The 21525-nt window shown below is 54.7% G+C and overlaps 3 protein-coding genes across 12 annotated transcripts in view; 1 reads left to right on the top strand and 2 right to left on the bottom strand.

The window, feature by feature from the left end:
* CDIP1 (cell death inducing p53 target 1) overlaps positions 1 to 7411 on the top strand; it is a 32011-nt gene extending 24600 nt beyond the window's left edge. For 5 of the 6 annotated variants that reach the window (XM_033517953.1, XM_015642749.2, XM_015642748.2 and 2 more), the window contains exons 2-6: positions 4131 to 4229; positions 4719 to 4817; positions 5205 to 5351; positions 5623 to 5887; positions 6134 to 7411. In XM_033517953.1, the coding sequence (XP_033373844.1) occupies positions 4733 to 4817; positions 5205 to 5351; positions 5623 to 5887; positions 6134 to 6245 (609 nt within the window). In that variant the 5' untranslated portion in view covers positions 4131 to 4229; positions 4719 to 4732 and the 3' untranslated portion in view covers positions 6246 to 7411. Of the gene's footprint in view, positions 1 to 1528; positions 3533 to 4130; positions 4230 to 4718; positions 4818 to 5204; positions 5352 to 5622; positions 5888 to 6133 lie in introns of those variants that run through there. The other variant, XM_015642747.3, reaches the window with a different exon arrangement.
* Positions 7412 to 7749: 338 nt separating this feature from the next.
* Positions 7750 to 20698, bottom strand: HMOX2 (heme oxygenase 2). Of its 5 annotated transcripts, none has more exons than XM_015642744.3 (6): positions 20547 to 20698; positions 12207 to 12309; positions 10424 to 10541; positions 9663 to 10154; positions 8599 to 8719; positions 7750 to 8517 (listed from the first exon to the last, which is right to left on the bottom strand). In XM_015642744.3, exons 2-6 carry the CDS (start codon positions 12284 to 12286, stop codon positions 8393 to 8395), a joined length of 936 nt encoding a protein of 311 aa, XP_015498230.1. In that variant the 5' UTR covers positions 12287 to 12309; positions 20547 to 20698; the 3' UTR covers positions 7750 to 8392. The 5 variants fall into 5 exon arrangements, with proteins under 5 accessions (XP_015498230.1, XP_015498229.1, XP_015498228.1 ...); XM_015642743.2 differs by lacking the exon at positions 20547 to 20698 and adding an exon at positions 20377 to 20482; XM_015642742.3 differs by lacking the exon at positions 20547 to 20698 and adding an exon at positions 15869 to 16029.
* On the bottom strand, positions 16256 to 20496 carry LOC107211142 (zinc finger protein 501-like). Its single transcript, XM_015642741.3, has 2 exons — positions 20377 to 20496; positions 16256 to 17976 (listed from the first exon to the last, which is right to left on the bottom strand). Exons 1-2 carry the CDS (start codon positions 20471 to 20473, stop codon positions 16790 to 16792), a joined length of 1284 nt encoding a protein of 427 aa, XP_015498227.1. The 5' UTR covers positions 20474 to 20496; the 3' UTR covers positions 16256 to 16789.
* Positions 20699 to 21525: the final 827 nt, after the last annotated feature.

The raw sequence follows: 21525 nt of genomic DNA, 5'->3' as shown, positions 1-21525 counted from the left end.
GCACAGGGAACCTGCAGCTCCATGCTGGATTTGGAGGTGTTCAGAGATGCTGCTGTGGAGGAGGGCAGTTGGGATTGGCATAGCCAGGGTATGGCTCTGTCCCCCTCAGCACACCCTGCTCGGTTCTCCCTCCTTGCTGCCCCTAAAGCTCCTTTTGAAGAGTAACAGACTTTGGCTCAAATGAGATTTTGCCAGCATCTGATTTGCCTTTGTGCCTTCCTAGTCTCAGTAGTTCCCAGTTTCTGGAGCATGTAAACTGGCACACGGGTATCTTTCCTGGAGCCAGGAAAACTGGGATGGTGTTGGCCACAGTGCTGTTCCTATTTCTAAAGGAAGGGTGCTGGGTTCAGTGAGGGCCCAGTGTCTTCAGGACTCTTGGCTTTTAAAACTGTGTTTCCAAAAGCCTGGAAGCTGGAATCTGCATCTCTTTGATGTGCAGTGAAGCTGAAAGTGCTCATATATTTTCTCTTATTTATTCATTGAATTTTAGTGTGGGTTTTTTTCATTTTTCAAATATCAGAAGGGTTTCTTTCATGGAGGAAGAGCTCCAGAAATGTGTAGCAGCAGTTTTTGAAGTGTCAACGTCACTGAATGTGGTTGAGCATGGACAAATGCTGCTTCCTGTCTCGGTGGCTGGACACACTGCTCCCATGGAGGAAACAAAGCTGAATTGCTGTGCATCTCAGTTATAATTGCAGCAGGAGCAGGGACAGCACAGGCTGTTTCAGCCTGTGGGATGGATCTCAGTGGTGCTGTGAGGCTGACTCAGAGCTGCTGGGGCCAGCGCTGCACCATCAGGGCTCACACGTGAGTTGGACCTGCCAGCATCTGCTCTGCCCTTGCCAGGTTTGTCTCACCCGTGGAGATTTCATCCGGGAGGAAGCAGCTTGAAGCACAAACAGCTGCTGCTGGGGAAGAACGGCATTAGCAGACCAAATCTGAATTATCTGTGTCCGTCCTCTTCGTGGCATCATATATTTTATGGTGTTAGGACCTGTCCTGGTGGCACGATATTCCCTGGTCTCACTGCACACCAGTTGTTTTTGATGAGTGGTGCCCACCTTACCTGTTTGGAAAGCAGGGATGTGCAGACCTTTTCTCTTGCCATGTTTGAATCCCAAACTGTTTCTGCACTGATGTAACAGAGAGAAATCCAGCCAGCGTGGCACACTGGACCCTGACACATCAGCTTCTCTCATCACTGCTGGAAGCTGCTTTGTATCAGTTTTGAACATGTCAGTAATGGGAACTAGGGGCTTTGGGGTATTGATCAATGCCCTCTGGACAAGGGCCTGGAGTGCCAGGACAAGGGGAAGTGGCTTCACCCTGCCAGAGGGCAGCACTAGATTGGAAATTGGGAAGAAATTCTTCTCTGTGAGGGTGGGCAGGCCCTGGCACAGGTGCCCAGAGAAGCTGTGGCTGTCTCTGGATCCCAGGAAGTGTCCAAGGCCAGCTTGGACAGGGCTTGGAGCAGCCTGGGATAGCGAAAGGTGTCCCTGTCCATGGCAGGGTGTTGTAATGAGATGGGCTTTAAGGTCCTTTTAAACAAAACCATTCTAGAATTCTACAATCCCTCATTAACTGGATTGGGAGCTGCTGAGCACAGGAAGGGGGTGGATCAGAAAGGATTGTGTTTCCACAGGCAGGGCTGTGTGCTGCCCCACGGCACTTTGGCTGTGCTTGCTGTGTGAAAAGCCTCAGACAAACCTCTTGAGGCTGAGTTACACCTCTGAGCTGAACAGGGCACCTCGAAACCTGTTGCCATCTTCCCACCTAAAAGCTGTCTGGAATGAGATCAGGGAGCACAGAGCCAGGACACAGGACTGAGGCCACAGCCAGGGTGGACCAAGCCCTTTCTGCTTGGAGGCTGTGATGGAGCTGTGCTGTCCTGGTTGTGTCTGTCACACTGCTGTGCCCCAGCAGGTTAATGGGAATATTCTCTTATTCATTTTTCTTTAGCGAATATCAATTCTCTGGGGGCAGGGGGGTCCTTTGCCTGTCTTCTGTGTGTAACTGAAGCAGTGCTTGTGATGATTCTGATTCCATAGTATATTTATCCTCTGTAGTTAGTTTGCAAAAGAAAACCACTGCTCTTCCAGTTGAGAAGAGCTCTTCTGCATTTGTAGCTGGAAATAGCATCTCCTCTCTCCATCCTTCTACTTTTTGTACTGCTACATCCTTCAACTCCTTTTGAGAGTCTTAGGATCTTGCAGTGTGTCCTTGCTCCAATGGACCTACACAAGACATTGGTGATTCCATCAGATCTTGAACTTAAACCTGGTAATTTTGGAATACTGCGGGGCTGTCAGTGCCAGGGTGCTGAGGGATGCTCCTGCCCAGTGCCAAGGGGAAGCTGAGTGCCCTCTGGTTTCCCACGGAGCTCTCTGTCAGAAATGGACCTGGTTTTGTGCTGCTCACATTAAGATGAAAGAAAGCACAGGAGAGAAACAGCTTCTAAGAGGCTTAAAAGCAACAGGCTTTCTTTTCCTCCTGGGAAGGGCACATAGCCAACATCTTGCTCTTTACAGATCTCTCTTAATAAGCAGAATATTGCATTAGGAGCAAGTGAGCCTGCCAAGTAGGAGCAGAAGTGCCCTGCATCCCACAGCTTCCTGCATCCCAGTGCCCGTGTGGCTCTGGGACCCACAGCTGTCACTTTGTGGCTGCCGTTCCCTCGTGGGCAGGGTGGCAGCACTGATGGCTGGCTCACCCTGGGGCTGTTGCTTCATCTGCTGGGTGTTGGTGGAATGGCTGCTGGAGGACTCCTCCTCTCCTGCATTTTCTTGCCAGCTGCTTTGATGGGGGGAGTGAGGCTGGGGAGTGTTGAAAGATTATTACGGGAAAACAGCATCTGAGCAGGAATGGGAGGAGATCTATTGTGTTAGAAAAGCTGTGGGCACAGTTGGCCTGTCAGGGCAAGGAAAGCTCCCTGGCAGGCTGGTGTCCCCAGGTAAGGACTCTGGGATGCTCTGGTTGGACTGGGATCATCCAGAACCCCTGCAGGCATAGGGACAGGAAGGACTGAGGCTTCTGGATGTGCAGTGTTGGCTACTTTGAGAAGAATAAATCCTTCTTTTCTTCACATCTCCAGTGAGCTAAAAGGAGCACGGCCCAGTTTGTAGCTTTGTAGGTCACTGAAGGAGAAGGCAGGCTCTGCAGTGTGCCTGGAAATGCTCTGTGCCATGGCAACTCTGCTTCCCTGGGCTCTTAAGGAAGAAACTGGAGTGAGAAGCAGGAGGAAGATGACCCCCAGCTGCCCCAGTGTTACTCTTTGAAGCTGTGTGGCTGCAACACCACTTCAGACCTTGGGGGAGAAATTCTGGTCAGGAAATATGGACATCCTGGGGCAGACCCTGTGCCTGTCAGGAGTCTGCTCAGCTCCTGGGGGATCAGTGTGCTCCTCTGTGAGCAGCAACAGGTGATGGTGCTCCTCTAGGGACTGATTAAATTTCCTGATACCTTGCAGGAGGCTGCTCGGTGGCAGGGAGCATGAACTAGGAAAAAAGGAGTAGAACAAAGCAAAGCCATGCAGGTGAGGGAGGGATGGATCTTCCTGCCTTGTTTCCAAGTCTTTGGCTCTGCTTGACCCAGCAGCTGGAGGTGGAGGTGGCTGAGCCCCACGGGCACCTCTGTGGGCACACCTGCAATGCAGGGCTGGGGCAGCACTGCTGCCTGGCCTGGTGCCTGTGCCGTGCTGGGGAGGTTGGCGTGCTCTGGGCTGGCTGCCCAGCACGTGGCAGTGGTGCCAGCAGTGGGACAAGCAGGATCATATTTGCTCCTGGCTTGCTGGGGTGAAGGATGGAGCTCCCAGTGCTGCTCCCTGGGCTCTGACAGCAATGTCACCCTGTCCCAAGCACTCAGTGACCAACCTCTCACTTGTATTTTCTGATTTAGTCACATCCCACCAGGATAACTGAACCAGGGGGAAATCAGGTTTCTTGGTATTGTTGTACTCCCTTGGATCTCAGAGTGTGTCTGTGGGGCTTTGCCACATGCCCAGGACACAGAGCCTCATGCCTGCCTTTGAGGGAGCACAGGATGAGGCTCCTGCCCAGGGAAGAGAAGGGGTTTTGTGTGGCAGCTGTGGCTCCTCCATCTCTGTAATTCACTTGCTGTCTCCTTTTACACAGATCCAGTGGAAGAAGCCGCCTTCCAAACTGCACTGCTCAGAGCAGTTGCTGCTCTCAGCTGTCAAGGCCTCTGAGCTGTTGCTGCAGGGAAGAGGACAGGTAAATTCTACCCCATGTAAAATAACAGCTCCAGCTCTTAAATACGGTCTTAACTCACTGGGTTTATTTAAAGATTTATTTAGGAATGCTCTGTGGGTTTGCACCCTCTGTCCTGGAGTTTGTGCCCGCCCTCAGGGCACAGCATTGTGTCACTGAGGGTGGAGTGGGGGCTGTGGACAGCTCTTCCCCACCTTTGGTACCCCAGCAATGCAGCCAAGGCTCTGCATGTTCCAGCCCAGCACTGCCCCGATGAGCTGCTGTGCACCAGGTGGGCTTTACAGGGAAGCCCCGTGGAGCTGGCAGGAAGATTTTACGCCTTGGAATCAGAGCCTGTCCAGCTTTGGGGTCATACCCCTGGTTCTGCCTGGGGGGAAGCTGAGGCTGGTGCAGTGGTGGCACCAGCCCTGGCCTCCTCCGTTACCTGTCACCTCTGTCCCCAAGCACCATTCCCAAAGGCTGGTGTCACCCTGAAGGCTTCTGTCCCTGCAGGGCTGCCTGGAGCCATGTCCAACGATCCACCCCCACCCTACCCGGGGGGCCCTTCGGCACCGCTGATAGAAGAGAAGCACGGCCCACCCTCGGCACCAGGTACTGGGGGTGTCCCAGCTGCTCGGGGGGACATTGCCAAGCAGACAGGACACAAGGAAGTGTGGGTTCCCTGGGACTGCCCTGGCTGTGGCCTGGTCTCACAGGTGCTATGCCTAGTTCCATCTGTCCCCATGGCACCCTTGGGGGCGGGATGAGGGGTCCTAGGGGCAATGACAAAATGGGAAGCACTCCCATCTCAAAGCTTGACACTGCTTCCTACTGTGGGGTGAATTTGGGTTTCTTGGGGCTCAGAGAATGCATCTTAAGGGGGTGCTTGCTCCCCACCTCTTGTCTCCCTTCCCTGTTGGGGTTGACACCCCACAGCCAGGACGCCGTCTTCTCCTCCATCCTCCTGCCTCCTTGGCTGCTGACTGTGTTTCCTTTCAGAGGGTGTCACCCCTGTGGTGGGACAGCCCCAGGGGGTTCCCATCCCCCCTCCTGAGTTCGGACCCCCCCCATATGAGCCCCCCTCGCAGCCGGGGTTTGTGCCCCCCCACATGCCCACGGATGGCTCTGGGCCCTATGTGCCACCAGGTGAGTCCTGCAAGGGGTTGGGGATCAGCAGCAGCAGTGTTTGCTGGTGCTCTGGGGAGTGGGAGGGACACAAGGGGGGTTGGGGCTGCCATTTGGAGCTTGCAGCAAGGTTCACTGGGATGGGTTGGGGGGCACAGTGCCTGTAGCAGGGCTGGCCCCGAGTCTGTAAGCCAAGGGTGGTGTTCCAGCAGGGTGGGGGCCGCCCCAATAAGGATCTGGCCTCTCCTGCCATGTATGAAGGTGCTCACTTGTTTGTGTTTCCCATTCACAGCAGGATACTACCCACCCCCAGGCCCTCACCCCCCCATGGGCTACTACCCTGCCCCAGGCCCCTACCCCTCTCCTGGTGGCCACACGGCCACAGTGCTCGTCCCACCGGGAGCTGCCACCACAGTCACAGTGCTGCAGGGAGAGATCTTCCAGGGTGCCCCGGTGCAGACCGTGTGTCCCCACTGCCAGCAAGCCATCACCACCAAGATCTCCTATGAGATTGGGCTCATGAGCTTCCTTCTTGGCTTCTTCTGCTGCTTTGTGGGGTAGGTGCTGCAAGTAGAGCTGGGGCCTCACGTTGGCTGCTCAGCCTGGTCCTGGGTAGCCCCAGTGCTGGTGACCTTGGCTGAGCTGTTGGGCATGGTGGGGACCTTGGCACAGAGGTGGCACTGCAGCAGCAGAGGGGTTCCTGGGGTGACAGCCCCACTCACACCTCTTGCCCATGGCCCAGAGCAAACCCCAGAGCCAGGGGCTCCCCCAGCTCAGCATCTCTGCCTCTCCCTGTGCTCCAGGTGTGATCTCTGCTGCTGCCTGATCCCCTGCCTGTTCGATGACTTCAAGGACGTGACACACACGTGTCCCAACTGCAAGGCCTACATCTACACGTACAAGCGCATGTGCTAACGGCACCCGGGAGCCACTGGAGTGCCGCCGGCCCTGTCCCGCTGCCGTCCGTCTCCGCGTGTGCATCACCCCTCGCTTCCCCCGCCGGTGGTGTGTATGTGTTATCCCCGGCTCCCTCCCGTGCAGAGCTGCCACCACCTGCCCCCAGCTCTGCTCCTCACTTGGAATAGTTGGATTGGTGACACTGGTGCACAGGGGAGGTGGGCCCAGGTCTAGACGCTGTGTGGGGGCTGCCCTGCAGTGCACAGGAGTGGGAGGCAGCGCTCTGCACCCCATTACGCTCCAGGGTGTGAGCGAGGCCCTTCTCACCTGGAGCAACCCTGGGAAGAGCAGCAGCTGCTGGAGGTGCCCACCCCAGTCCCACAGTGCAGGGGGTGCCTGGCTGTAGGGATGTGCTGGGATGGGAGCCCAGGAGGGGACCCAGGCAGCCCACGGTGCCCTCAGGGGATGCAGCACAGCCTTTGTGGCACTTTCAGGAAGGGGCTCAGTGACAAGGAGAGAGGGCCGGGCCACACACCAGGTTTCCGTGTGGTTCACAGCCCCCTCCAGCCCCGCGGCAAAGCCCCTTCCAGAGCAGAGGCAGAGCTGCCTCTGAGCACGGAGAGGGGCCCGGCAGCAGCACTGCGCCCTTATCAGCACCTCCGTCCTGCCCGGCGGCCACTCCAGCTGCATGCGCCTCCTCCCGGCCCCGCCGCGGCTCTGGGGCGGGGACAGCCCCGAGCAGCCCTCGCCCCCCTGGCAACCTGAGAGCCAAAACCGCACCCGGCATGTCCTGGCTGCCCGGCACGTAGAGTAGAGGAGTTTGTTCCCAGGCCGCAGCTCCGGAGCCGTCCTGGGCCCGGCAGGGTCTGTAGGGTTCTCCTTGCATGTGGTGTAGGGGGTATTTTTAGCTTCTGTGGGGCAGAAGGAAGGGGCAAGCAGGCAGCGACAGGAGCTGCCAGCAGCACTCGCACAGCAGGGGCAAGAGGAGCTGGGAGCCAAGTTCAGCCTCTCGGGGCTGCTCCTTCCTCCCCTGCCCCTGCAGCTCCCAGAGCGAAGTTGGGGGGCGTCTCTCAGAACACAGGTCTGCAAACACAGCCTGGCCTGCACAGGCTGCTGCTGTTTGCTCAGGGGTGGAACTGTGGCACTAGTCAGTGTTTTTATGTAAATAAATAACAGACCCTGAACTCGTGTGCATCTTTTCTTCTCTCCTGCTCAAAATTCACAGCGTATCTGCCTGTAGGGGCGCTGAGGATGAGGGTGGGGGTACACAGATACCAAGATGGGAGGAAGAGCAGCTGGGTCTTCTACCAGGAACCCCCTCAACATGGGAAAGGCCCAAGCATTTTGGCTGTGTCCTCTGAGTGTGGCAATGAACCTCCCCACATGGAAACCTCAGAGGAAATAACAGAGACAGTCTGGTGCTAGGGCAGGAGTTTCTCAGGGACTGCACTCCCTTTCTCCCCCTTAACCCCCTCCCCAGCCTCCCCATTTTCACAATGATGTGCTTTTAGCTTGCCCCAGCTACAGCATTGCAACTTTTTATTCCAGTCAAGGCTTCAGGAAAAATAACCGACAACCAACCCTCAACCCCAAAGTTGCACAATACACATCTGTCACCTCCATCCCCCACCATGGTCCTGCCCCCATCCCCAGGGAGCTCCCTCCAACAGGACTCAGACTTGGTTCCTAGGACATTGCACCAGAGAGGACACTCCTTGGAGCTAACAGCCCCATGGCACAGCCTCAGCTTCTCAGGGCAGGAAAGCAAGTGCTCGTCGTTTGAAAGGCTGATGACATTCTGCAGATGCAACCCAGGGCAGGAAACTTCCTCCAGACACTGCTTCAGTGATGAAGATGAAAAGCCAAGCATGTGAAGCCTTTGCTGGGACAGGACAGGACATCTCTAGTCTTAAAAACTGCCCCAGCCTGGGCAGGGCAGTGCTGCAGTGGAGTCCTCACCCCCTGGCACCAACCAGTCCTGTACACTGGTCAGCTAAAGCCCTCGTGTTACAGCGGTGTGCGAGGAGGTTTGGACAGTCCCACAGGATTCCTGTTTATTTCCTTACTCCCACTCTGCAGCCAACTCGCCACCAGCAAGGGAAAGGTCAGAAAAAGGGCAGGGCACATGTCCCCCCTTGCCCCCAAGCAGAGACACACTGTGTCCGTCACAGGATGTACCAGGCTGCAGCTCCTGCTGCCACAGCCATGCAGGCTGCCAGCACCAGCTGCACCAGGGGCTGCCTGGCCAGGCCCACAGCAGCGTGGAAGGGGCAGCTGGGGCTTGCCATGCCTGCAGGACACAGAAAGCATTGTTAGCACTGCCAGCCCTGTGCCACACGCCCATGGCAGCCCTCTCCTTGCCACCACCTACCCAGTTTGTCTGCATAATAAGGGCATTTGCGGATGTCTCCTTTTCCATCGTGGACTGGAAAGCCTCCATCTTGGGCTTCTTCTGCCAGCGACCTGCCGATCTTGTCCAGCTCATCAAACACCTGCAAGTGGTCACAGTGAGCATGTGAAGCAGGCAGAGCCAGGCAGCTCTCAGCCAGACCCCGGGAATCATCTGGGGAACAGGCAAGCACCACTCCTGCTTCCCTGGCCCCAGACACCTTTTGGGACATCCAGTGCAGAGCTGTGGTGACACCTAACACACGTTGCAGCTCCAGGAAGGCACAGCCTACCCCAAGAGCATTCAGTCAGAGCCAGGAGCAAGGCAGCACCACCCTGCTGTGGGTGGGAGTGTGGGGCAACAGGGTCTCCCCCCTCCTGATCCTTGGAGGATCCCAGCTCTTGCAGTGGTCAGACAGCCCCTCTTGCTGCCATGGGATTCTGTAAGGATCCTGACAAAGGAGCCAACCACACCTCACCACGTTTCTGGCCAGTTTAAATCACACTGACCTGCTACAAGAACAAGATTAAAACTTCCGTCCAGTAGCTAAATCTGTGCTCATCCCCTGGGGCAAACAGTAGCTCAGTCAGGTTTGATGAGAGGCAAATGCTACGGGAGGAACAGGAGGCTCCAGACATTTTTGACCATAGGGCAACAAGTGAGACCTGAGACAGGAGATGAATTGTCACCAGGGTACAGCAGCACACTCAAACTGTTTGAGGCTGCCTTGGCACAAGAGCTCTGCTCCTCTCACTGCTTCACAGCCACACAGCCTATGGGAATAATCTTGAAGCCATATTAATTTTGCCTTAATCAAAGGGCTTGGCTGTGGTATTGGAGCAGGGGAGGAATTCCTGCCTGACACCAGCTCCAGAAGCCAGTGAAAGAGCTGGTTCAACTAGAATCCCAGCCCCTCAAGGAGGGGCTGTGATGGTCTCAGCCCCAGACCACTGCTTGGGTGAGTGGTGTGACTGAATTAATCTGAGCCAGACCTAAAAGCTAGACCTAAACTACACACACAGGAGATGAAGGGATTTCTTTAGTACCTGCATGTTAAATCTGAAGGCTTTGTTGGCCTCTTCCACGATCCTTTCCTTGGTGTTCTTGTCCAAGTCTAGAGCATTCATTCTTGCTCTGTAAAGCTGCTTGAACTGCTGTGCGTTGGAAATGCTGTCAAACACATAGAACTGGATCCCTTCCTCAGTACTGGGCAACTTCAGGGCCCTCTGGGCTACCTTCTTCAGCACCTGGCCACCTGAGAGGTCCCCCATGTAGCGTGTGTAAGCATGAGCCACCAGCAGCTCTGGCTCGTGTTGTCCCACATGATGGATTCTGTCCACATATTGCTGAGTTGCCTCTGAACACTGGATCTTTTCTTTCCAGTCTTCCCCATAGAAATATTTGAGGTCTTTGGCCAAAGCTTCTCTCCGGTGAAGCTCTACGGGGAAGTACAGAGGAGCAAAGACTGGGTTGTCCTTGTTACGATCCATCTCCTCTTCCAGAGCAGAGTAGGTGAAGTAAAGGGCCACGGTGGCCAGCTACAGACAGAGCACAGCTCGTGTGAGAAGCTGCTCACTGGATAGGCACAACTCATCTCATGACTACTCCTGCCTGCATGGAAGTGGGGTAAGCAATAGGAAACCCCCAGGCCTGGCACAAAACCAGCCTTGAGAGCCAGGCAAGCACTGCTTCAAGGAACAAAGGCTCTATCTACCACCACAGCACCCCCAGGGCTGTAGGGCTCTGCCTTGGAGTCTCCATCAGTCACTGGGTGCATCAAAGAGATGGGGAGCAGAGCAACACTCACCTTGAAGAGCTCTTTCTTGATGCGCCCCTTCAGGAAGTCCTTGACAAACTGAGTGTTCTCTGCACGGTCATGCGATTCCTTCGTCCCCTCCTTCAGCAGCTCCGAAAGGTCCATGGGGCTGCAGGCAAACAGGAAAGCTCCTTTCACCCCACTGCCTCATGCAACAATGAGTTTATCCTTGCTGTGTTTGGAGGGATCCCCCACTGCCATCCCAGTTTAGAGAATGTACAAGGTGGGACCCTCAGAACACCCCTCAGGCTGAGCTGGCACCTGCTGGAGGCAGCAGCAGGGTGGCAGCAGCCCATGTCCCAAGCAGATTTGCCACTCCACGAGGGCTGGGGCTTACCAGGGGCTCTGGCCCAGGATGGTGAAGCAACTGCCAAGGACCCTCTGATCCCTGCACCGTGACTTCTCCTTCTCATCCACGTGAGCCCAACAACACTACACAAGGAAGCCTTGAGCATATGGGGAGCAACTACAGCTTTAGCCCAGGGCAGGCTAAAGAGCATGGGGGCCTTGGTGGTATCTTCTGCTGGAGAAGAAAAAAGGCTCAGGTAGGTCCCCAGCTTTCCCAACTTGGATATCAAGATGAGAACTGAATGGCAAAACAGGGCAAAAACAACCTTAAGAAGTTTATTTCTCCTGAATTATACTGTTTTTTCAAGTTTCCACAAGGTGTCTTGTTTTAAAAAATACCCAAAACATTAAAATCTATGATTTTAAGCTACAGGCACTGCACCTACCTGGACACAGAGTCACAGAATGAACTAGGCTGGAAAAGATCTTTGAGATCAGCAAGTCCAACCTACGACCTAACACCTCCTCATCAACTAAACCATGGCACTGGGTGCCACATGCAGTCTTTTTTTAAACATGTCCAGGGACAGTGACTCCACCATCTCCCTGGGCAGATGATTCCAGTGCCCAATCACTCTTTCAGTTGAATTTTTTCCTGATGTCCAACCTAAACTTCCCCTGGTGCAGCTTAAGGCTGTGTCCTCTCCTATGGCTGCCTGGGAGAAGAGACTGACCCCTGCCTGGCTACAGCCACCCTTCAGGTACAATATCAACACACAGACTCACTCAAATCATGCCCAAGTGCACATTACAGTTTTTATCACTAGTTTGCTACAGCTAGCACATTCCTGTTAGCTTTAAGAGAGACACTGAACACTCCAGACCCACTGAATGTGCCAGCAGAGCCAGCAAACATTAACTTCTCATGAAGGTGAGCCTGTCAAGTCAAAGAAGTCAACCAGCTTGTCTAGGTCTTCTACGAAGCACCCTAGTCACCCTTCCTGTTTTCAAAGTCTGAAGCCTTGGCTTTGAGAACATGTGTGTGAATTTGTTTTTTAAAGTAACTTCCTAGAAAATGTCCTTGACTAGACCTGGGTATTCTGCAAAGGCAAGAGCACCACAGCAGAGTTCACATCTAGAATAAGTTTTCAAAACAAGAAGTCTGCCCAGCAAGCCATGAAAAACTGGCTCTCCTTGGCCAGGAAGACACAAACAGAGCTGCCAAATAGTCAAGTGCTTCTGAAATGTGACTTCCATAGTAGAGACTAAAAAACCAACTGCTTGTTGTCAGCCCTGACAGATTACTCTTTCCCATCCCTTCCACCCTCACAGTCCAGTTTGACTGAAGAGATCTCACAGCCCATGTATTTGATTAATCACTTATTGAGGCCCCTCACTTCTTTCAGATGAGGATCACTCCTTCACCTGGAAGATCTCTTGCCTTGCCCAAGGCCATGTCTGTGCCATTGTGTAGGACAGAACTCACCTGACAGAGTCATCTTCCACTTCGTCATAGCACAGGATGTCTTCCTCTCCCGCCTCGGGGCTCTCCAGGGCTGATGGCATTGTGGTCACTGCTGGGGATCAGTCTGAAAAGCAAAATCAGAGAGGGATTTTCAGGGGAAGCTGCCTTTGCAAAGGGATGGGTATGAAATGTTGAAGAGTCCAGCAAAGACCTCTCTGAGCAGTCAGGAGCAGCCTCTGGCTGTTTCCACCTCGCACCAGGCACTTCCAAGGACGTAGATTTGCCTGTTCTGTTCAGCTACCTCAAGTGAACTTCAACACTGACACCCAGTTCACACAACATTAACCTCAGAGGAGACCTACAACACAGCAGCCTGCATTCAGCATCCCCCTTCAGGACAGCTCCTGGCTGAAGACGAGACCTCTGTGTTGGGAATCTGCACTGGACTTGTGAACAGGCTGCTTTCCCCTGGTGCTACCAAACATTTCCCTCAATGTCAAACTGAGCAGAGTAACTGGAAAGAGAAGCCCCTCTCCTTCACTCAGAATGAAGAATAAACTACATTTCCACACCAGTACAAAGCTTCCCTGGAAGAAGGCAGTGGTGAACTGTGTCAGCTGAGCTCTGAAGTCAGGCAGCTCACAGGGGAAACAAGAACATTCCCTGTGACAGAATAGAGGAACTTCCAAGGCAGGGGCTCTTGCCTTTCCTAGGCCACTCTCCAAGCAGAGTGAGCTGCAGACAGCTCCTGCTCCCACTCACACCCTCCTCTCCTGCCTGGCAGAATTTACTTCAAATCCCACAAGTAACTGGGTTCCCCCTCCTCATTTGCAAAAGGAATTAAAATCTCCTTGGATGTAATAGGATGCATAAGCCTTACCCAGGAGCAGGAACAAGACACCTGGATTACATTGGCTGAGCACAGGAATCCAGGCCCCTCATTTATAAAATGGACTTGTAATCAGCTTTGTGCAGAGCAACACCATCACCACCATCTTTCAGGAAGCCTTGGGAGAGGAGCAGGAGCTAAACAGACAAACTAGCTCCAATTTATCTTATATTCCTAGAAAGCCAGAGTCCTGGAGGTGAGGTGTGCTGTCTCCCCACACCTGCAACAGCCACTGATACAAAGCAGCAGCTGAGAGCAGAGCTACAGAGCACTTGAGCCCCACTCATCCCTTGGGAGAGGCCTCAAGGCTGACATCAAATTCAGTCCAAAGGAACACACCTATCAGGCCCCAAAAATTAGTGGTTAACAGCAGCAATGGCTCAAGGTTGCCAATGGCCAGACAAAGATGGCCCTGAGATCATCATGTCTGCTCACTCATCAGAACCTCCGCTCCCACAGCCTGAGCACACTCGTGTTCACACAGAACTTGGCTGTCTGTGTCACACAGGGAACCTCGTGGGGTCTCAGAAGCTTTCACCCAACCCTGTTACCAGTGTTGTAGAAGCACAACTAATGGGAATGGTGAATGACTGTCCCAGGAGCACAGTCTGCTGTTGGGAGCAGGGGACACCATGGAAAGTCATTGAAGGCCTTTGGTGCTTTCTCAGACTTGTATTTCCCCTGGCATATTTTGCAGGGGAAATACAGCCTCACAAGTTCTTCTCTGTGGCAGTGGGCAGGGCAGTGATAACACCAGCCCCTGTAGCCCCAGGTGAGGGCAGAACTCATGCAGGAAAATGTAGAAGTTGAGATTTTTCCTGATATAGTCTCTAGCACAGACACCTCCCCAAAAAGACAAGTCAGCACAAACCAACCCCATCCTTCCCTGGGTTGGCTTACTGCACACCTGGGAGGAAAGGCAGTCACAGCCATTGTGTCTCCTACCTCTACACACTGTTGCTTCTACTCAAAAACTGGCAATTGCAGCCCCAGTTTGTGGTCACAGCCCTGGTTTCTCTGCTTCTCTGAAAGGAGACATGCCCCACATGCCACAGAGGAGGCTCAGGCAGTGCCACCTCCTCTGCAGAGGCTGGAACATCATTTCATTTGCTGCAGGGAGCTCTGCTCATCCAGGACCTGGCTGATGTTCAGGGCACCTCCCAGTGCCCAGACAGAGCCTGCCTGGGAGCAATCCAACAGCTACCAGTTGGGACTGCAGAGTGGGGAGGAGGTTTGGTACAGGACACCTCAGCATTCCAAACATTTTTTTCCCAATGACAGTGTTTGAACCTGCTGAGAAAACACCTCTAGCTCATCTGGATGTGTGCAGTTTGTCCCTACACACATCTCCTCACCAAGCTTCCCAGATGCACAGCTGTTCTTCTCAACATAGGAAGACATTTAATGCAAATAATCCCAAACCTTTTGAAGGAATGTACTGCTGCTGCAGGGAAGGAGCCTGGAAGCCCTAGCTTTGCCTGGGCACTCTGGAATAGATTTGGTAACTCACAAACACCCAGGCAGTACTGAATTTATATCTGCTGCTTAACTTTCATGCAATTTCAAGGCATTTCCCCACACAAGAAAGCTCAGAGTGTGGCTGCACCTACCATCACTGCAGCAGAAACAAACCTCAAAACTCCAGGCCTAGAGGCTTGAAGAATCATCCCAGAGGTTACCTGGCAATCTCAGCAGGAGAGATTCTCATCTCCATCTCCTTCTGGGGAGGGATTTGGCACTGGCTGCTGCTGGAAATGGCACCTCATAGACTAAATTAACACATTACCTGATCCTAAGAAGGTTGAAGATTTCACCTGGACACAGCCTAAATTGAGGCAGTAATTCAACTCCCAGACACTTCTAACAGTGCCCACACAAACACTATTTCTCTCCTTTAGAGCTGCAGCCCAACACTTCAACAAACTGAGCAAAGAAAGCTCCTGGTGAGCTCAAAGACCTTGTCCAGTTCTGCCCTTTGGTGGTGGCCCTTGCGTCAGGCAGCCCAACAAACACCTAATTTCTCACCCTAGTTATGAGACTCAGGGTTGGAACTGGGCTGAGGAAGAACACATTGTGACAAACACACACAGTTATACCAAACAGCCTTTGTTCAGCGGAGAGACAGAGCTTGCTCTGGCGGTCACATCGGCTGTCAGCTGTGCCTGGGACACGCCAATCAGGGCCAGTGACAGGCACTTCGGGCTGATATGTGCAATGCGGTGCTGCGTGTAGGTGCTGTGGCTTGAACAGCACAACTGCCAATAATGGAAAAGGAGGAATGACAAGAGGCTTTCGTTCTCCAAGTGCTTCTCCGAGCTCTGCAGGGCCAAGGAAAGCCAAGTGGCCCCATCGCCACCGGGAGCACTCAGCGCAGGACTCCAGTCCCTAAAGCCCCCAGGCGTCGCTCACGAGCAGCCGTGCAAAGTCACTGCGGGGCTCTGAGGGCCCGGTGCTGGCACACGCCGCCGGCCGCTGGGCAGGCGCTCGCTCGTGGGGACACACGGCAGGAGCAGGGAGGGCTGAGAACGGCCGGCCCGGCGGGTGGGCAGCGCGGGCCCCGCACGGGCTCGCGGCCGGCAGTTGTGGGCCCGGGCGGCCCGGCCCGCGCGGTCATGTCGGCCGCGACAGCCCGGACCCCGGCGCGGAAATACGGCTCTGGGGCGGTCCGGGAGGGCTTCCCGGCCCACTCGCCGCCGGGAGCGGGCAGAGCACCGCAGGGTGAGTCCCAAGGCAGGGGAAGACCCGCGGGGCTCAGGCCCGACCGCGTTGCCATAGGGACGCGCCGCGCACTCACCGCTGCCACCGCCGCCCTCGGCCCCGGTGAGAGACAAAGGCCGCGCTCGGCCGGCCCGGCTTTATTGCCGAGGGGTCACCGCGCGGCCAATCGCGAGCCGCGCTCGGCAAGAGCCCGCGATTGGCGGAGGCGGCCGAGACGCCGCGCGAGCCGCTCCCCCCTCACAGGCGGCCGGCGCGCGAGGCCGCGCACGCGCAGAAGCCGCCGATGGGTGGGGACGGGAGGGCAGTCACGTGGTGGTACTGGCCACGCCCCGCGCCAACCTGGGCGGCACCGCCCAAGGCCCCGCCCCGATTGCGAAAGGCGCGCGAACCCCGCGCATGCGCACGCAACGCCGCGCCCTGGCAACCGGAAACGGCGGCCGAGAAGGAAACATGGCGGCCCCGGTGCGGTATCGGTGGCTTTATTGGCGGCTGCAGCAACGGCGTCCAGCGCAGCTGCCGCCCCACAGCCCCTGCAGGGCCGCGGGGACACACGGGTAGCCAGCGCAGGGGGCCGAGGGTGCTTCTTTGGGCTTCGGCTCCAGCCCGTGGGCGGAGGGAGGGAGGGAGCTCAGCGCCTCTGAACACAGATGAGGAGCTTTTGTTGACCAATGTTGCAGGCTCTAAAATGGTCCGTGTGCTTCACTGTATTCATTGTCTACATGTGGGCACAGAGTCATTTGCCTTCCTCTGAAATACACGAAGCACATTCCAGCCTTTTTAAAGCCCTTCCTTTCCCTCCCAAGAGCTTTCCCTCTGAGCAGCACCACCAACTGCCCCTGCTGTGTCCACGCTCCTCTCCAGACCGGCAGCTCCTCGCACTGACTCTCCCCTATTTGCACCCCTCTCCTTTAGGACTTGTTCTCCTAAAGGAAAGTGCCTTCCCACTCCGTGAGCCGGGCGGTCAGTGGAGAGAGCGCTGACCCCGGGATCAGGCTCGCTAGGGCTGTCCTGCCCTGTGGACGTGCCGGTGCCGCAGGAGCGCGGAGCTCACGGCGAAGCCCCTCCCGCAGTCGGCACAGGCGTAGGGCCGCTCCCCGCTGTGGGTGCGGCGGTGCTGGGTGAGGTGGGCGCTCTGCCTGAAGCTGTCCCCGCACTCGGTACAGGCGTACGGCCGCTCCCCGCTGTGCACCCGCCAGTGCCGCAGCAGGGCCGACCTCCACAGGAAGCTCTTCCCGCACTCGGTGCACTCGAAGGGGCGCTCTCCGGTGTGGAAGCGGCGGTGCTGGATGAGGTGGGAGCTCACCGTGAAGCTCTTCCCGCACTCGGAGCATCCGTACGGCCGCTCGCCCCTGTGGAACCGGCGGTGCTGAATGAGGGCCGAACTCCCGGTGAAGCTCTTCCCGCACTCGGTGCACTTGTACGGCTTCTCCCCGGTGTGCACCCGCTGGTGCTTCATGAGCTCGGAGCTCTGGCGGAAGCTCTTCCCGCACTCGGCACAGACATAGGGCTTCTCCCCGGTGTGGACGCGCCGGTGCCGCGCCAGGGCCGAGCTCACGCTGAAGCTCCTCCCGCAGCTGCCGCACGTGTAGGGCTTCTCTCCCGTGTGCACTCGCCGGTGCTGCACCAGCTGGCAGTTCCCGGAGAAGCTCTTCCCGCACTCGGCACACCTGAAGGGTTTCTCCCCGGTGTGGGTCACCTGGTGCCGGAGCAGCTTCGAGCTCACGCTGAAGCTCTTCCCGCACTCGGAGCACTCGTAGGGCCTCTCTCCCGTGTGGATCCTCCGGTGCTGGATGAGATGGGACTGCTGCCGGAAACGCCCCCCACACTCGGTGCAGGAGAAGGGTTTCTCTCCAGTGTGGATTCTCCGATGCTGGACGAGGTTGGAACTCACACGGAAGCTCTTCCCGCAGTCCCCACATATTATCAGTCTCCCCACAGAAGAATTTCTCTGATGGATAATATCTGGCAGCTTCCTGAAACTTTTCCCACACGGCATCGCTTGGCTTTGCATCTTCTCCAGAGGACTCTGAATACTTTCTGACCTCTGTGGGACGACTGGGTCCTCAGCAGAACTCTGGGAATTGTTCTCCTTGGAGAGTCCCGAGAGTAAAACCTCAGGCTCTGCCAGCCCAGGGCTGCCTTGGTGGGAATTATTCTCTTTTTTGCTCACAATCCCACCTTCAGCTGCAATAAAACAAGAATCTGGATAGAAGTCACAGACAGGAAACTTTAGATAGGGGAAATCAACTGACAAAGATTCACCAGATTGACTCTTATAGAAAGTTCTGATATTCCCTTTCAAACTACACAGTGGATTTCTCAGTATGTTCACACCAACAAACTCTGGGAACAGCCCTGTGTGCTCTGACAACCTGAATCCACTGAAATTATTGGCATACTAGGGATAAAAGTTTAGTGCTTGAATGGGAAAGATGGCTGCTCCTCTAGGATATCTGAAAAGTTATTAAAAGCTGAACTGAGAGTCATGGAAGTGCCACAAAGAACTGTCCTACTCAGCAGAACAAATGCAACATCCCTGACCTGCTGGTGCTGCAGAGAGAGGTGCTCCCAAAGGAGGCACTAAGGGATGAAATCAGCAACCTCAAACACAGCTTATGCCACTCTTAGAGGCAGAGGAAAGGCAGCTTTATGCTCCCATGGATGTGTGGGAGAGCACACAGAACTGGGATGAGGAAGTGCTGTCTTGGAGCAGGAGAGGCACTGCAGAACTAAGAAAAGAAGAGTCCAGAGTTACAGCCCAGATGATATAAGTACACATCTGATCTTTCTCTTTCTGGGCAGTGTAAGAAAACAACACAATGTGATTTCACAGTGAACTCCTGAGATGCCTTTTACAGTAGCTTGGTGTGACACTGACACTTTATATAGTTTTCATTAAAATGGTTCCATGAGAGTTAAGAGAAACTGGAACATTGATAGCCATGTGTCTGCAGCTACTCCATCCAGATGGGATCTGGATGAAAAGAGAAGAGGGACATCCAAAGACAGGATAAGGACATTTCTGGCAGCCCATTGTGAAGTCCTTGCCCTGTGGTTCAGATTTACTGAGCAGACAGTGAGCCTGGGAGCAACAGCTCTGTTGCTGTTGGCTGTAAAGGGTTTGATCAAAATCATGATGCCAAGACCGCACTGGAAGTGTTTTAAGTGAAAGGAGAATAAGTTCACAATGCTCAGGAATTCATACTGGAAGTGTAAGGCTGAACTGGGAAAAAAAACCCAAAAAAAACACAACTGGAGCAAGGAGTGTGGTTCTTCCTCAGCCTGTGTCAATTTGGGTTGACAAGCTCCAGGTAAGCAGAGTAAGTGCAGACACTTAGAAAAACCTAAATATCACCTTAAATGTACCCTTGGATGGATCTTTTTCTCATGAAAATCCACTTGGAGTTCTTCAGAGATGTCACAAATTTTAGCAAAAGGAAGTTCTGGAGACCAAAGGCATTCTCAAAGACATTAATGCTTGGCCAAAACTGGTAAGGAAACTCAGCTGCAGTGCATAAATGACCCTCATGAGGTGAGAAGAAAGGGAAAGGGGAGGTGCTGATGATTCTGTTATTCAGACACAAAGGCTGACTATAAAGTGTGTCAGAGACTTATGGTTACTGACCAACCAGGTGACAGGGGAATGACAGAGGACATTCACTGCAGGTAAACAAAGAAGTGCAGAGGGGAACAGCCTCTATACCAGGAGCTGGTATAGAGAGCTCCTCTATGGATGGGCCTCAGATGTTCTTGATATCATTCTGGAACAGCCCCTTGGAGCAGATGGATGAAAACTGCAGCTCCCAGGCAGACAAAATAGCTCATAAAATGTTAATGATTTTCAGGGAAAAACAGAATAAAGAAAATGTAATTGTGCCCTTGCAGCTCAAACCCCACAACCTGACTGTGTGCAAGGGCAGGGATGGATCCTCCATTTCAGAGAAATTCCAACAGAGCTGAGGGAGATACAGAGCATGCCATGAATAATAAAAGACACAGAACAGCTTCTGCACTGGAGATAAAGAATACAGCTGATAGAGGCATTGCAGAAGACTGAAACCACAAGTGGCCTGTGGGGTGGGTGGGGACCCCTCCTGCACCATCTGCTCTGAATTAAGAACAACTGACATGAAGTGAGCTATCAGAAGGCAGCTTCAAATTAAAGAAAGCAGTAACTCACAGAGCAGCTGAATGTGCTGTGGAACTACTGGCTGCAAGCTGTCACCGATGCTAAAACATGCACAACTTCAGACAGCAAGAAAATACAGAGACAGCTGTGAGATACTGAGACATTGCAGGTCTGCTTTAGTAGTTTCTGAACTCACAGAGTGCCAGGGCCTGGGAAAGCATCCAGGAACACACCACAGCCTGTCTGCTTTCTCTGGTCCCTGCTGCTAGGGACCACTGGGAGGACCGTGGTCCATCCTGGTATCACCAATACTACGCATTCTGGTAGGGTCTGGGAATCCTGGAGCAGTTTTCTCACCAACACGTTCACATATGCGCTGGGTTAATGGACAGACTCCACGATCTCAGTGATCTTTTCCCAGCCTTAATGACTGCATGATTGTACCATCACCTTACCTGCACAAGTGCTGCTCAGCACTGTCTGAGACTTCCCCCGGTGGGCGCGGAGGTGGGAGAACCACCGTTCCTCCTTCTGATCCATGTGGGAGATCATTTTCAGCTCCTTTCAGGGGACGTGCTCCGGAGGGAGGACACGGGGCGGGTCAGACTGGCTGGGATTTACTCACCGAGCAGGGGCTGGCTCTGCGGGGGTGCACCAGGCCCCCTGAGCCGCTGCAGACCCGCGGGAGCTGTGGGGCGGGAGGGGGTCCTGCCCCAGCCCTCCGGTGTCCCCGGTGCCAGCGCCGCCGCTGTTCCCGTCCCGGCCCCTCAGCTCCGCTCGGCGGCTCCGCGGCCGCTGAGGCGCGGTCACGTGACCGACAATGGTGGCCAATGGCGGCCCCGCCGGCCGTGAGGGCGGCCCGCGATGGCGGCGCGGGGCTGAGGTGGCGGCGGCCTCAACCCCCTGAGGGCTCGGTACCCGGCTCCCGCTGCCCGCTCGGTCCCGAGCCTTTCCCCGTGTGCTGGGCGAGCCGCCACGGCCGCCGGGGTGGGATTCCCTTTGAGACCTTAGCAGGGCTTCAGGCTGGAACAGGGAGCCTTCACTGCAGAGGCCCAGGGGAACAGGATGCAATGGCAGCCAGCGATTTCTGAGGGAAGAAGTTTTCCACAGGACACCAGAACTCTGGAGATCTGTATCTGGGCTCCATGTTCTTCTAGGATATGGGTGCCTAATCTGGGCTGGAGTCACCCAGGTCTAGAAAGTGTTGCAAAGAGAGCAGTAGGATTATGCCAATCTTGGGCATGAATCTAAATTCTTAGCAATCACACATGGTTTGGGTTGGAAGGAACCTTAAAACCCATCCCATTCGACCCCCTTCCATGGGCAGGGAGATCTTCTACTATCCCAGGTTGCTCCAAGCCCCATCCAACCTGGACTTGAATGTTTGCAGTGATTTGGAGTCCACATCTTCTGTGGGTAATCACAGGGATGGCTCTGCCAAAGGCTGCATCACCTCTCCCAGGCACTTTACATTCCATTAGACATCTGACATAAAATGCCTCCAGAAGAAATTTTATACTGGAATGATTATGGAAAGCAAGCCAGCATTGGGCACTGGGACATTCCTGCCCATAGGGGTTAGGAACCCCTTTTGTTATTAGAAA

Source organism: Parus major, chromosome 14 (genome assembly GCF_001522545.3).
Source record: "Parus major isolate Abel chromosome 14, Parus_major1.1, whole genome shotgun sequence".
In the NCBI taxonomy this organism is placed as follows: Eukaryota; Metazoa; Chordata; class Aves; order Passeriformes; family Paridae; genus Parus; species Parus major.
The sequence above is the reverse complement of the archived record's forward strand: the minus strand, read 5'-3'. Positions and strand labels throughout refer to the sequence as shown.

Excerpts from the sequence above, each read along its gene's own strand:
- HMOX2 (XM_015642744.3), bottom strand. The coding sequence starts at position 12,286 with ATGCCATCAGCCCTGGAGAGCCCCGAGGCGGGAGAGGAAGACATCCTG. Across the intron at positions 8,720-9,662 it reads CCTTCAGATTTAACATGCAG|GTGTTTGATGAGCTGGACAA; the intron begins GTACTAAAGAAA and ends GACCACTTGCAG. Across the intron at positions 8,518-8,598 it reads TTATTATGCAGACAAACTGG|GCATGGCAAGCCCCAGCTGC; the intron begins GTAGGTGGTGGC and ends TGTGTCCTGCAG.
- LOC107211142 (XM_015642741.3), bottom strand. The coding sequence starts at position 20,473 with ATGATCTCCCACATGGATCAGAAGGAGGAACGGTGGTTCTCCCACCTC. Across the intron at positions 17,977-20,376 it reads GCTGAGCAGCACTTGTGCAG|CTGAAGGTGGGATTGTGAGC; the intron begins GTAAGGTGATGG and ends GTTTTATTGCAG.